This window comes from Carlito syrichta, unplaced genomic scaffold (assembly GCF_000164805.1).
Source record: "Carlito syrichta isolate Samal-C Ts95f unplaced genomic scaffold, Tarsius_syrichta-2.0.1 Scaffold302630, whole genome shotgun sequence".
In the NCBI taxonomy this organism is placed as follows: Eukaryota; Metazoa; Chordata; class Mammalia; order Primates; family Tarsiidae; genus Carlito; species Carlito syrichta.
In genome coordinates, this window is record NW_007246726.1 from 63,869 (window position 1) to 77,153 (window position 13,285).

General features: G+C 41.4%; 1 protein-coding gene across 2 annotated transcripts; it reads right to left on the reverse strand.

Annotated features, from left to right (window-relative positions):
- Positions 1 to 1,429: 1,429 nt before the first annotated feature.
- LOC103259375 (high affinity immunoglobulin gamma Fc receptor I-like) lies at positions 1,430 to 11,248 on the reverse strand. Of its 2 annotated transcripts, XM_008057047.2 has the most exons (6): positions 11,218 to 11,248; positions 10,806 to 10,826; positions 9,740 to 9,994; positions 5,219 to 5,473; positions 3,966 to 4,250; positions 1,430 to 1,690 (listed from the first exon to the last, which is right to left on the reverse strand). In XM_008057047.2, the coding sequence occupies exons 1-6, from the start codon at positions 11,246 to 11,248 to the stop codon at positions 1,503 to 1,505; spliced, it is 1,035 nt and encodes a 344-aa protein (XP_008055238.2). In that variant the 3' UTR covers positions 1,430 to 1,502. The 2 variants fall into 2 exon arrangements, with proteins under 2 accessions (XP_008055238.2, XP_021567495.1); XM_021711820.1 differs by lacking the exon at positions 3,966 to 4,250 and having other exon boundaries at positions 1,503 to 1,690.
- Positions 11,249 to 13,285: the final 2,037 nt, after the last annotated feature.

Genomic DNA, 13,285 nt, shown 5'->3' on the forward strand with positions numbered 1-13,285 from the left:
ACTACCTAAAGCCATATTGCCATAGAGTTTAGGTTAAGTTATGGATTTCTTTGACTGCAACTTTGAAACTAGTTTTAGCTTCTTAGCCATGTAGGATTTCTTTCTTTTTTTTTTTTTTAGTTGGAGTCTCACTCTGTCACCCAGGCTAGAGTGCAGTGGCACGCTCACAGCCACCCCTGCATCAACCTGCTGGGATCCCGCAATCCTGTCTCAGCCTTGCAAGTTGCCGGAACTACAGGCGTGTGCTACCACGCCCGGCTAATTTTTGACTTATTGTAGAGACAAGGTCTCCCCAAGTTGCCCAGGCTGGTCTCGAACCCACGGGTTCAAGCATTCCACTGTCCAGGCTGGTCTCGAACCCTCAGACTCAGGCAATCCACTAGCCTTTGCCTTCCAAAGTGCTGGGGTTACAAGGCTGAGCCACTGAGCCCGGCCACCATGTAGGAGTTCTATCTGGGATGGAAATGAGGGTAAAATATCCCATGGATAACTTCTTCAATAACCATATTTGGAAAATCGCTGACTACAGACAAGATGTCTAGATCCCCGAGGAACAGTGACACGGGCTGGTGGGACAGCTTGCTTGACTTCAGACTCCAGATTCTGTCTCATAAAAAGATCCACAACTTCCTGCCTTTGGTAGAAAGGGCAGGTATCACACGCTCAGGAAATTAAGAAACAGTTTGGGAAGTTCTTCATTTTCTAAAATGACAACCTGTAAGTATGTTTCCAAACCTTATCATCATTGTTCCAGGACTTTGGAGACCCAGTTCCTAAAATGTTTAGAAGGGATTTCTGGAGTTTTTATACATTTCTTGAGCTTTGGGGGTAAAGCATGAAATTCACTCCACCTTTTTTTTAACCACGTGTTTTCTTCCATTCACTAGCACATGTATGTTAAAGACTGTTCATCCCCACCTCCAGGTCAGGGTGCAGACCTCCATGGCCGCACAGCTGGCCAGCAGGGGGCGGGCTCCTAGTTCCTTCACTATCTCCTACACCATTCCCTGTGACTCTGAAACCCACCCAGTCCTGTATGTCTCTTTCTCTGTCTCCCTTCTCTCTCATTATGTCTCTCCTTCTCTGACTTAATCACTAGCACACACTCATCTTTTTACTCTGTTCTCAGAAATATACTATTTTTCAAACTGCCTAAAAAGATAATCAGACTAGATTTGACTTTTAAGTTTTAATAGATTTATTTAGAGTAGACCTCATTTCAAATCATCCCCAATTACCAAATTTCAGAACTTATTTCAGTTGAAGCCAGCTCATTTATTTCCTTTATTAAGAGTTATGTGCCACGTGACCCACAGTTCTGGTGTCCTGCAGCTTTTGGATGTGTGGGCCCCAGTGCTCACATAGAGAAGAAGGGGCAGGGGACCGTCCAGATCTATGGCTACCCACTGAGCAGCTGCTACTCTCCCTTCTGGGGCTTCTTCTGGTGTGTCCTTTCTTGCAGTTCTTCTTCTTCCTTACACTTAAGCTCTTCTTCTAAATGTTTATCTTTGAAGGTGGGCAGTTACCCTCTTCCCAGGATCAGACTCCAAAGAGATTCCTAAATTCCACTTTTTTTTTCTTCGCAGTTCTTTATGTATTGCCATACAGAGAACAGTGTCCACTAAAAACATTATTCCCATGACCAGATAGAAAAGAACATGAAACCAGACAGGGGTTGGTGACTGGAGACCTAAAACAGAAAAAGACAAAGAGGAGATAAACTATTTAGAAACCAAAGAGGTCTGGCTGTATTATGTTTGGAAGAGAAGGCTGACTGAGGCCTGCTGTGCTTGTCCTTAAGGGCAGGAAGGAACTAGAGTCTGCTCCTACTGGGCTATATAAAGTACAGATAGCCGGCAGACTCCTTGGAAGAGTTTAATCTCCAGGTCCTGTCAGTGGCTGTGCTCCCTAGTTTCAGAAGCAACCGTTTTCTCTATGCCCTTGAATGCTTGAATTTATGTTGAAGATGAACTCCGCCCCCCCTCCCCCAAAGTCTTTGTTCCAGAGCTCACAATCCTCTGTCTCAGTTAGATATAGACATTTGGGCAGGGAGTCATGGGCAGTTTACAAAATCATTCTCTTATAAATCCACCATATGAGTTTCTCGAAGCAAAAACTACCCCAGTGTCTTTAGATTCCCAGACCTCTGACAATAGGAAGAACTCAATATTTTGCTAGTGAGAGGGAGGGAGGGAGGGAGGGAGGGAAGGAGGGAAGGCGGGGGAGAGACAGAAGAGACAGGGAGAATAGAAAGGTAGGAGATGGGTGGAGAGTAGGAGGAAAGGAAAAGGAAAAGAAGGAAGGAGAAGAAAAGGAAGGACAAAACAAAAGAAAGAAGGAGGAATGAAAGGAAAAGAAAAAAAAGGACAGGAAATTTAATGACGTTTATGAGGAGAATAGTGACATCTGAATCACGGATGGAAAGGTCTGTTCATGGGATTTGGAGATTTCCCCTTCCTGGCTGGGCCATGAAACCTCTTAGCAAACCTTTGTCCCATGTGCCAGTCACTTCCCACCATTCTCACTCACCAAGCACTTGGAACTCCAAGTTAGGGCTGCGCTTAAGGATATTTCCATCTTCTGTGACTGCCTCACACCAGTAGGACCCAGAATCTTCTCTCCTAGCAGTTAGTATCTGGTATTCAGAAGATGTGTTTTTGCCTTGCAGGGTCTTGGTGCCCATGTAGATGGAGAAGTAAAGCTGCAAGTCAGGTCTCTCTGGGAGCAACTTTGTTTCACAGCTCAGGGTGACCAGAGTTCCCTCTAGGATGGGCAATGCCAAGGATGCTCTCAGCACTGGAGGTGAAAATAGCTCTAAAGAGAAAGTTGATGGGGGGACAAAGATGCCTAGTTAGTGTCGAGGTTATTTTCACAAAAGACATACCTTTTCCCCCCTTGGGAAATCTACCCCTATAATGCATCCCAAAGGCAAAACTTTTCCTACTGCTAGCAGAGAAGCATTCTTGGGGCTGCCTAATACATACAGTATAATTACAGTTACCAGCTTGCTCAGTGCTTTTGAGGAGGAGACCTTTACATGGCCCATGTTTCCCTGAATGGCCATATTATCTCTTAAATAGCCATACCCCTTTGGCAGTGGTTGACCAGGAGTGAACACTGACCCACACATTTGTCAGTTCAGTAACTCATTACTCGTGTTTCTGACTCAAAAGATAATCTGAGACAATAATTTCTTTTCCACAGGAACCAATTTTTCTTCAGACAGAAAAATGTTGCTAATAATTGTATAAACTAAGAGGAAAGGTCATGCAAGAGTCAGAACGAGGCCCTGTGCAAACTGGAATAGAAGAAACTGCTTGGTCTGCAGATGCTTAGAAAGAAGTGGGACCAGAGAGGCCATGTTGTTTCTGAGAGATAGATGGAAATTATAACCAGTTCCTAATGTATTGGTTTCTATTTCTATGGAAACTTCATGAGATTCCATAGTATCATATTCTAATAACTCTCTTAGCTACCTTGAGTGAGTCTTTATTTCTTGCAATAATAAAATTGATGTAATGGATCCCCATTATGTTCTGACTTTGACATTAGCTCCTGTGATTATCTATGGACACTGTGATATACTGGAAAGAGCAATGGACTGAGACCCAGAGACTTTAGTTCTGGTCCCAGCCCAGCCCCTGTTCATTGTGTGGCCTTTAAGAAGGCAGTTCACCTCTCTGGAGCTCAGTTTCTTTACTTGTAAATCAAAGTGAGGAGTTTAGATGATTTATGTTGGTCCTTACAACAACAGCTCTGTGACTATTCAGATACAAAATTTTTCACAGTGACAGATACTCCTGCTGATGTGTAGTGATGCCTTCCCTTGCCTGAGCAGTGATACATGCCATTGTGACTTATGTTGGTTTTTTTCCTCAGGAGATTTCCCCTTCCTGGCTGGGCCATGAAACCTCTTAGCAAACCTTCGTCCCATATGCCAATCGCTTTCCACCATTCTCACTCACCAAGCACTTGGAACTCCAAGTCAGGGCTGCGCTTAAGGACATTTCCATCTTCTGTGACTGCCTCACACCAGTATGACCCAGAATCTTCTCTTCTAGCAGTTAGTATTTGGTATTCAGAAGATGTGTTTTTGCCTTGCAGGGTCTTGGTGCCCATGTAGAAGGAGAAGTAAAGCTGCAAGCCAGGTCTCTCTGGGAGTAACTTTGTTTCACAGCTCAGGGTGACCAGAGTTCCCTCTAGGACAGGCAATGCCAAGGATGCTCTCAGCACTGGAGGTGAAAATAGCTCTAAAGAGAAAGTTGATGGGGGAACAAAGTTACCTTGTTAGTGTTGAGGTTATTTTCACAAAAGACATACCCTTTCCCTTGGGAAATCTACCCCTAGAATGCATCCCAAAGGCAAAACTTTTCCTACTGCTAGCAGAGAAGCATTCTTGGGGCTGCCTAATACATACAGTATAATTACAGTTACCAGCTTGCTCAGTGCTTTTGAGGAGGAGACCTTTACATGGCCCATGCTTCCCTGAATGGCCATATTATCTCTTAAATAGCCATACCTCTTCGGCAGTGGTTGACCAGGAGTGAACACTGACCCACACATTTGTCAGTTCAGTAACTCATTACTCGTGTTTCTGACTCAAAAGATAATCTGAGACAATAATTTCTTTCAGACAGATAATTTCTTTCAGACCAATTTTTCTTCAGACAGAAAAATGTTGCTAATAATTGTATAATCTAAGAGGAAAGGTCATGGAAGAGTCAGAACAAGGCCATGTGCAAACTGGAATAGAAGAAACTGCTTGGTCTGCAGATGCTTAGAAAGAAGTGGGACCAGAGAGGCCATGTTGTTTCTGAGAGATGGAAATTATAACCAGTTCCTAATGTCTTAGTTTCTATTTCTATGGAAACTTCATGAGATTCCATAGTATCATATTCTAATAACGCTCTTAGCTACCTTGAGTGAGTCTTTATTTCTTGCAATTAAAATAAAATTGATATAATGGATCCCCATTATGTTCTGACTTTGACATTAGCTCCTGTGATTATCTATGGACACTGTGATATACTGGAAAGAGCAATGGACTGAGACCCAGAGACTTTAGTTCTGGGCCCAGCCCCTTTTCGTTGTGTGGCCTTTAAGAAGGCAGTTTACCTCTCTGGAGCTCAGTTTCTTTACTTGTAAATCAAAGTGAGGAGTTTAGATGATTTATGTTGGTCCTTACAACAACAGCTCTGTGACTATTCAGATACAATACCTTTCACAGTGACAGATACTCCCGCTGATGTATAGTGATGCCTCATTCCCTTGCCTGAGCAGTGATAGATGCCATTGTGACTCATGTTGGTTTTCAGAATTGTGAGTTCAAGATTCTGAGGAAAAAACTTAAAGGCTTTGCCATTTTTATAGAAAACCACATTGTATACCAGCTTATTCCTCCATACATGACACCTCAAGGCCAATGGTTCTCCTTCTGTGACGACTCTGCTAGAGACCTGGAGCAGTAGCCAGTCTGAAAAATATGGACCCAAAATATATGCATACAAGTTAGGAGGCCAAAGCTTGACCCTGTGGCTTTCTTATTTTTCCCTCCTTGCAGTATTCCAACCTCAGATCTTTGCTAAATTTCAGGCCTATGTCTTCAAATATCTTTAACTTTGGTGGAAAGAAAAGTAACCTTTATCAGCAACTGCGCACACAGCCTGTTCTTGTCTTCCCCCTTCCAGATCAGAAAAGTTGGTCGTAACAAAGACAGTTTACACAGCAAGACAGAATTCTAAGATGACCCCAGTGAGTCACTTTATTGTATGATCCCGTCAAGTGTGGGTGGACCCTATGACTTGCTTCACCAACAGATTATGACACAGGTGATGGGATATCACTCTTATGATTGTTATATAAGATTCTATCTTAGCAGACTGGATGGAGAAAGTCTACTGCTGGCCTTGAAGAAGTAAGCTGCCATGTTGTGAGAGGGCCTATCAAAGGGCTACAAGATAAGGATCTCTGGGAGCTGAGCGGCTTCCCCACTGACAGTCAACAAGGAAGCAGGGACCTCAGTCCTACAATCGCAAGGAACTCAAATTTGCCAAGACCTTGTGAGCTTGGAAGAGGTACTAAAAGGAACACAGTAAAGTCAACACCCTGATTGCAGCCTGTAATCAGGCTAAGCAAAGTGCCCATCTAAGCTGTCCCATAAGTCCTGACCCATGGATATTGGGAGATAATAAATACATATTGTTTTAAGCTGCTGAGCTTGTGATAATTTGCTACATGGTAATAGAAAACTAATACAATCTAACTCCTGACAAATTTGTTAATAGACTACACATCCTAAGACAAACACACAGAAGGGCAAACACATCCAGATGGAAATAGTCTACTGAATTGATAGGAATAGTCACATATGCGCAGATCAGTGACATAGCAAAAACAAGCTCCAAGTCAAATGGACTCTCCCTCTTGTACATTTCTGCACATAACCAAAAATGCTTCATTTACTTTTCTTTCCCCAGGGCCAGTTGGTTTGGCTAAATAAAGATGAGATTCTTGGGGGACAAAGTAAAAGAAGAGACAGTAATGCTTTTGCCCCCTCCAGAACTCATCTAAGAATGGAAAGCAGATGTTCCAATGCTATACGCAGTAAGTTTTTTACAACTTTGGATATGGCCATAGTGCTTCTATATAGAACTAATACTCTTCCCTCCCTTATTCCCATCCCTAATCAAGAAGTACTAATTGCCCAAACACACAGATACCTTTGCTTTACAGATCTAAAATATAGTGAGAAATTTTAATATACTTCCATCAGAAATAGTCAAAATACTAGTAATGATAGGAAATATTTGAATTGACCGGGCTCGGTGGCTCAGCCTATAATCCCAGCATTTTGGGAGGCCGAGGTGAGCGGATTGCCTGAGCCCATAGGTTCAAGTCCAGCCTAGGCAACTTGGTGAGACCTCATCTCTACAATAAATAAAAAATTAGCCGGGCATGGTAGTGCGCATCTGTAGTTCTGGCTACTCAGAAGGCTGAGGCAGAAGGATCACTAGACCCCAGCAGGTCGAGGTTGTGGTGGCTGTGGGCATGCCACTGCATTCCAGCCTGGATAGCAGAGTGAGACTCCAACGCAAAAAAATAAAAAAAAAAAAGGAAGAAAGAAAATATTTGAATTACACAATTAATAGACTTGATTTTGTGGAATGCTATCCCTTAGAAAGAGAAAATTCATATATTTTCCAAACACACATGCAACAGTTATTAAAAAATTGAGTGTGTACTAGGCCACAAAGCAATTTTCAACAAATACCAAGGAACTGATATCATATTTAACACAAATTCTGACCAAAGTGCCATAAATTAGAAATCAATAACAAAAGCCTATCCTCCAAAAAACTTCTAAATAGTTCATGAGTAAAAATTATAATGGAAAACTTTAAAAAAATTACCTTAAATGGTAATGGGGAACTTACATATCAAAATTTGTAGGCTAAAGCTTTCGGCAGAGACTAGTAATTTCCTACTCAAAAATCATTTCCCCATCTTCATGAGCTTGCAGCAGGAAGGGAACAAGGGGACACTCATTCTAAGTCATATGACTAGAAATTGAGTTCACTAACCAGCCTCATTTTCTTGGTCCCAACATACACAGACTAAATTGAAGTGTCTGAAAGTGAGTGTGGCTGCAATTGAATCCTCTTCTGCTGACTAAATGTAGTGAAATATTTTTCAAATGGGCAGAGAGAGTACCACCAAAAAAACTTCAGGCATTATGCTGCCATAAAATTAAGACATTTTGTTCATTAAAAAAAAAAAAAAAACTACGAAAAGACAAGCCACAGAGGAGAGAAGATATTTACAACACTTGAAAAAGAATATATATTCAGACTATATAAAGAACTCATATAGGTCAATAAGAAAAAGATTGACAACAGAAAATTGTCAAAAAACAAACAAAAACCTGAGCAGTCATCTTATAAAAGAGAATATCCAAACAGGTAATAAACATGTGGAAAATGAGCAGTAGCACAGTCATCACGGGAATGCAAATAAAAACCACAATGTGGTACTCCAACACATCCACCAGAATGGCAAAAATGAAAAAGAAGGAACATACCTAGTGTTGATAAAGATGGAGAGCAACCCAAAGTCTCATACCCTGTGGAGGTGTAAATTGGTACAACCACACTGAAAAACTTTTTAGCAGTATCTGCTAAAACTGAATATGTGCACACTTTGTGATCTGGCAATGCCACTCCTAGGCATTTTCCAACATATACCTATACAAATGTGCACCAAAAATAATGTTAAAAGAATGTTCATAGCAATACTATTTGTAAGAGGTCAAAAAACTCAAGTCCATCAGTAAAATGCAAAAATGTGGAATATTTTACAGTAATAAGAACAAATGAACTTCAACTACACAACATATACAATTTCTCAATTGTAATTTGAGAAAAAAGCCAGCCAAAAAAAGTACACCCTGTACCATACTGTAGTCATTTATATAAAGTTGAAAAATAGGCAAAAATCTATGGTGTTAGAAGTCTGTGTTGAAAGGTGGACTAGAAATGGGCAAGAAGGACTTTTTGATATCCTGGAAATGTTCTATTTCTTGATTTGGATGCTGTTTGCTTTGTGAAAATTCATGGAGGCATACACTTATGGTTGGCTGTATATGTTATATACTTCAAAAAAATTCACATTAAAATGTAACATAGGCCAGATGCAGTAGCTCATGACTGTAATCTCAGCACTTTGGGAGGCTGAGGCAGGAGAATTTCTTGAGCCCAGGAGTTCAAGACTGCTTGGGCAACATGGTGAGACCTCATCTCTACAAACAAAAAAAGTATATCTCTATTGTTATAAACAGACCTCCAAGGTATTGTAAGCGATAAAAGGATCGCATAGGACAATATATGCAGAGTCTTCTACCAACAATAGTTTTTAAAAATGTATGTATATATTTTTTTCTTTAAAAAATCCTTTCAGCCGGGCTTGGTGGCTCAGCCTGTAGTCCCAGCGCTTTGGGAGGCTGAGGTGAGTGAATTGCCTGAGTCCGCGGGTTCAAGACCCGCCTGGACAACTTGGTGAGACCTCATCTCTACGATAAGTCAAAAAATCAGCCGGGCATGGTAGCGCGCGCCTGTAATTCCGGCTACTCGGAAGGCTGAGGCGAAAGGATCACCGGAGCCCAGCAGGTCAAGGCTGTGGTGGCTGGGAGCGGCCACTGCACTCCAGTCTGGGCGACAGTGAGACTCCAACTCAAAAAAAAAAAATCCTTTCAATTAATATTAATACATACACAGTAAGTTCCATACAACATACATATACAGTCTGACAAATACTTCTAAAGCAAGCATCCATGTATGTATCCAATGACAAAAATGTGTGTATATTAAGTTATGTTTCTGTGGAATGTGACTGCAGGACTAGAGCTTTGGAGTGGGAGGAAAAGTTTCATTATTCATCATTGCACATTTGTCTGATTTCTTATTATTTACTATGTGTAGGCATATATTTTGAGTAACGATAAAGTCTTAGCATCTGAGTCTTATTCTAGGTGCCCCATGTACAGCTGGCCTAGCCGGGTTGCTGCTGGTGCAGTTTAAGGACCCTGGAATGATGTTTTGGTATACTAACTTAATCTTACCTAGTAGGCACATAGACCTGAGAGCCATACTCAGATATATTGACACACACATCTGGCATCCAGAAAAGAGAAAACACAAAGGAAGGTTTTGTGATCTCCAGCCCTCCTGCCCCATGCCATACTTACCTCTGTGGATTTCCAGCTGTACAGGGTCACTTAGCACCGAGAGATCTGTATGGCACTGATATGCACCACTGTCTTTGACACTGGCAGAAGCGATGTTGTATCTGGGAGTCAAAGTCTGAATGGCTGTGCCGTTGAGAAACCACCGTGTGGGGTTGCTCCCAGGCAGATAGGGCCCTTCACATGATAAGGTTACAGTTTCCTCTGGGAACACATTAACCCATGGAGGCTGCAAGGTGATCACTGCCTTTGTGGAGTCTGCTTGGAGAGTTAAAAAAAAGAAAAAGAAGTGGAGAAGTGGAGTAAAACGGAGGGCTCTGAGCAATTGGTTAGGTTTTGTGGATAGCACAGGGAAAAAATGCACATTTAGATTAGTTTAAAATATAGGCAAGTGGGAACCTACAAAAGCCAGCCTTTAAGAGTGTCCAGATCTTGCTGCTGGGAGCTCTGTTCATGTTATTAACTCTTCTTCTGACTGTTTGGGATTTGAGGCTACCGAGGATCAAATTACTGATTTAGGTCTTTCTGTTAGCAAGCAATGAAGCAGAGTTTTAAACTAGGGCAAACAGAATGGAGCTGGTTTCCTTACCTCTGTGCTATGCTCTCTTTGAGGGAAAAGCACAGATTTTCATTAGCTTCTGCATTGGGAAGAGAAGTTCAAACTCTTCCCCTGAAGCCTTCAGTACGTGCCTGGCTCTTTCTGAGGAGAAAAACATAACTTGGCTTTCTTGTAAATGGGAACTGGTTTAGGGGTTGTCAGAAAACCCAGCAAAGCTACTTCTGTGTTTTTGTGCAATTCTGGCCCTGTCCTTCTACTCTGTGTATGTGTGTCTGTGTGTGTGTGTGTGTGTGTGTATTTATATATTTAGTTCAGAGGCCAGGGCTCATACAGAAAACCTTAGAATTGAGGTTTTTATCAAAAATCACACTCTGAATATGGGAGATTTTACAGAATTTATAACTCTTTCTCTTTCTATCCTCTCCCTACACTCTTCTTCAAGTTAATAGGACCCATCCTTTGGGAGCAGGAAAATAGCTAGAAGGAAAATTTGAGGTAGAGATCACTCACTCTCTCGCCCATCAACTGGAACTGCAAGAGATCAGAGAATAAAGATATCAGTGGGTCAGTAGGAGATGACAAGGAAGGGAGAATTGGGCAGACGGAATTAATGGACACTGAGGGATTAGCTTAGGTCTCCTGAGTGTCTATCTGCCTTTCCCAAAATCAGGTACTAGCAGAAACTGAACATCCTACAGGTGATTACCAATGAGGCATTATTTTGGTATGACGCTTCCGAGCTTCACGCTCCCTCAGGGGCCTCCTTCCCATCCTTCTGATGTAATAAGCACGAATAAGCCATGGACACACAGATGCATTTGCCTCCATACTCATGAGTTCTAGCTGAAGGACAAAAAATCTTGACTCCCCATATCCACAGCTTGTACCTTTCCAGCCCCACTTCCCCTAGAGCCCAACTTACCCCAAAGGAGCAAAACTGTCAAGAGCAACATGTTATCTTCAAGTTGTCAATGGTGAAATCTGTAACAATGAAAGACATTGAGGAGGTCCTGCTGGGGACTCTGGAGCCCAGATTAGAAATGAGGAAGGAAATTGCCACTTCTGGCAGCTTTCATTATGTTCCTTTTCTGGGAAACACATCCCTAATTCTTAAAGCATACTTTTCCTATTCTCATACCTCTTTACCCAACTCTCCCAGCTTGAAGGCCTGGTTTTGGGGTTATGTACTCTTAGAATCTAGGAAGAGGGCTAAAGTTTTATTGACATTTTATTCTGATTGTTATCTCCCTCTACTATCTCTGTTTCTTAGGGCTAGAATATGGCAAAACTCTACTTTTATAATCGACCTGGATAATGCTCCCCAGACCTGATCATTTAAATCCAGAAGTTTCTACATCAGCATCTATGAGGCATGTGAAAAGTTACTCATCTACAAGAGTTTTCCCAATACAAATTAGCCTCTATTTCTCTGGGGTATACAGGTAGATCACTTTCCCATTTTGAATTTTTTTTTTAAAAATGCCCCCTTGCTGAAAGACATTGTGAATTTGGAGTGTTTATCTTAGCTAAATCCGAAGAAATTAAATGTTTAATGTGCATACTTAGAGAAGAAAAGTAATTCATACATATAAGTAGAAATATCCCCCAAGAAGGGAGTTTCAGGGCACATGTGCGAAACTGTGCCACCAAAGGAAGTTGGTTCCTGAGGCTGAATTGTAAAGCTATAAAGAGATTTTTAGATATTCTATTATTCCATTAAGATGGAGAGAGAGAGAACTAAGCAGGACCTAGGATGAGTTCAGTGAGTATAAAAGGGACTTGGGTAGCCACCTCACTGGCAGAGAATGAAAAATGTTGACAAGTAACACCGTAGATTGAGTTACTGGCCCCAATTTTCTCAACGCTCTCTGAATCTGGTCTATTTCCACAGCCTCATGAGAATACCTCCTTGACTTTTAACTCTGGCTCATCCACATGACTTTTATTGGCTGATGAAATGTGGATGGAAACAATATTGTGCTAATTTTGAACTCAGAACTTAAGAAGCTTCCCACAGTATGTCTCACCATCTGCAACTATCATAACAAGAACATTCTCTGACTAGCCTGTCATAGTGTGAAACAGAGCTCTCCTTGACATTATATCTTGAAGCAGAGCTGCCCCAGCTGCCTTGAAATCTTGTGAGTGAAAAACGAATGCTTACTGTTGTATTTCACCAAGATTCAATGATAGCTAGAGAGCAATAGCTGACTGATACAAAGAGGAAGTAAGGAAGAAATGTCTGGGAAGAACTATGATGTCCTGAGAGACATGAGAGAAGCCTCAGCTCATTGAAAGTAACATCCAAAGCCTGTATCAATAGCTGTTTTACTATTTTGTTTCCAAAGTTTTCCACAGTATGGATCTACCATAATTATTTCACCAACCTCCCTTCATGGACATGTAGGTTATTTCCAATTTATTTATTTATTTATTGAGACAGTCACTCTGTAGCCCAGGCTGGAGTGCAGTGGTGAGATCCCAACTCATCATAGCCTTGACCTCCTGGACTCAAGCGATCCTTCTGTCTCAGCCTCCCAAGTAGCTGGATCTATTGGTGCACGCAGATGTGCCCAGTTAATTTTTGTATTTTTTGTTGAGGTGAGGTCTCACTATGTTGCCCAGGCTGGTCTCAAACTTCTAGGCTCAAGTGATTCTTCTGCCTCAACCTCTCAAAGTATTGGGATGATAGGTATGAGACACCATGCCTAGCTGATTATTTCTAATTTTTTTGTTATGACCACTACTGTGATAAGTACTCTTGTGCCTCCCTTTAAACATTTGATGTGGTATTTCTTTGGGACACATTCCTAGAATCAGCAATGCTCACTTCAAGGAAATGAACATCTTTTTTTTCCTTTGGATAGATGCTGTCAGATTGCCTATGATCATTATCATCATTATTGCATAAACATAAAGTGCTTATTATATGCCAAATAAATATGCTTGATACGTATTTTCTTATCTAATCCTCACAGTAATCTATGAGT

Coding starts and splice junctions, on each gene's coding strand:
- LOC103259375 (XM_008057047.2), bottom strand. CDS start 11,248: ATGTTGCTCTTGACAGTTTTGCTCCTTTGGG. Junction 5,474..9,739: donor ACAGCTGGAAATCCACAGAG/GTAAGTATGGCA, acceptor CATATTTTTCAG/ACTGGCTACTGCTCCAGGTC. Junction 1,691..3,965: donor CTTGGAGTTCCAAGTGCTTG/GTGAGTGAGAAT, acceptor TTTCTGTTTTAG/GTCTCCAGTCACCAACCCCT.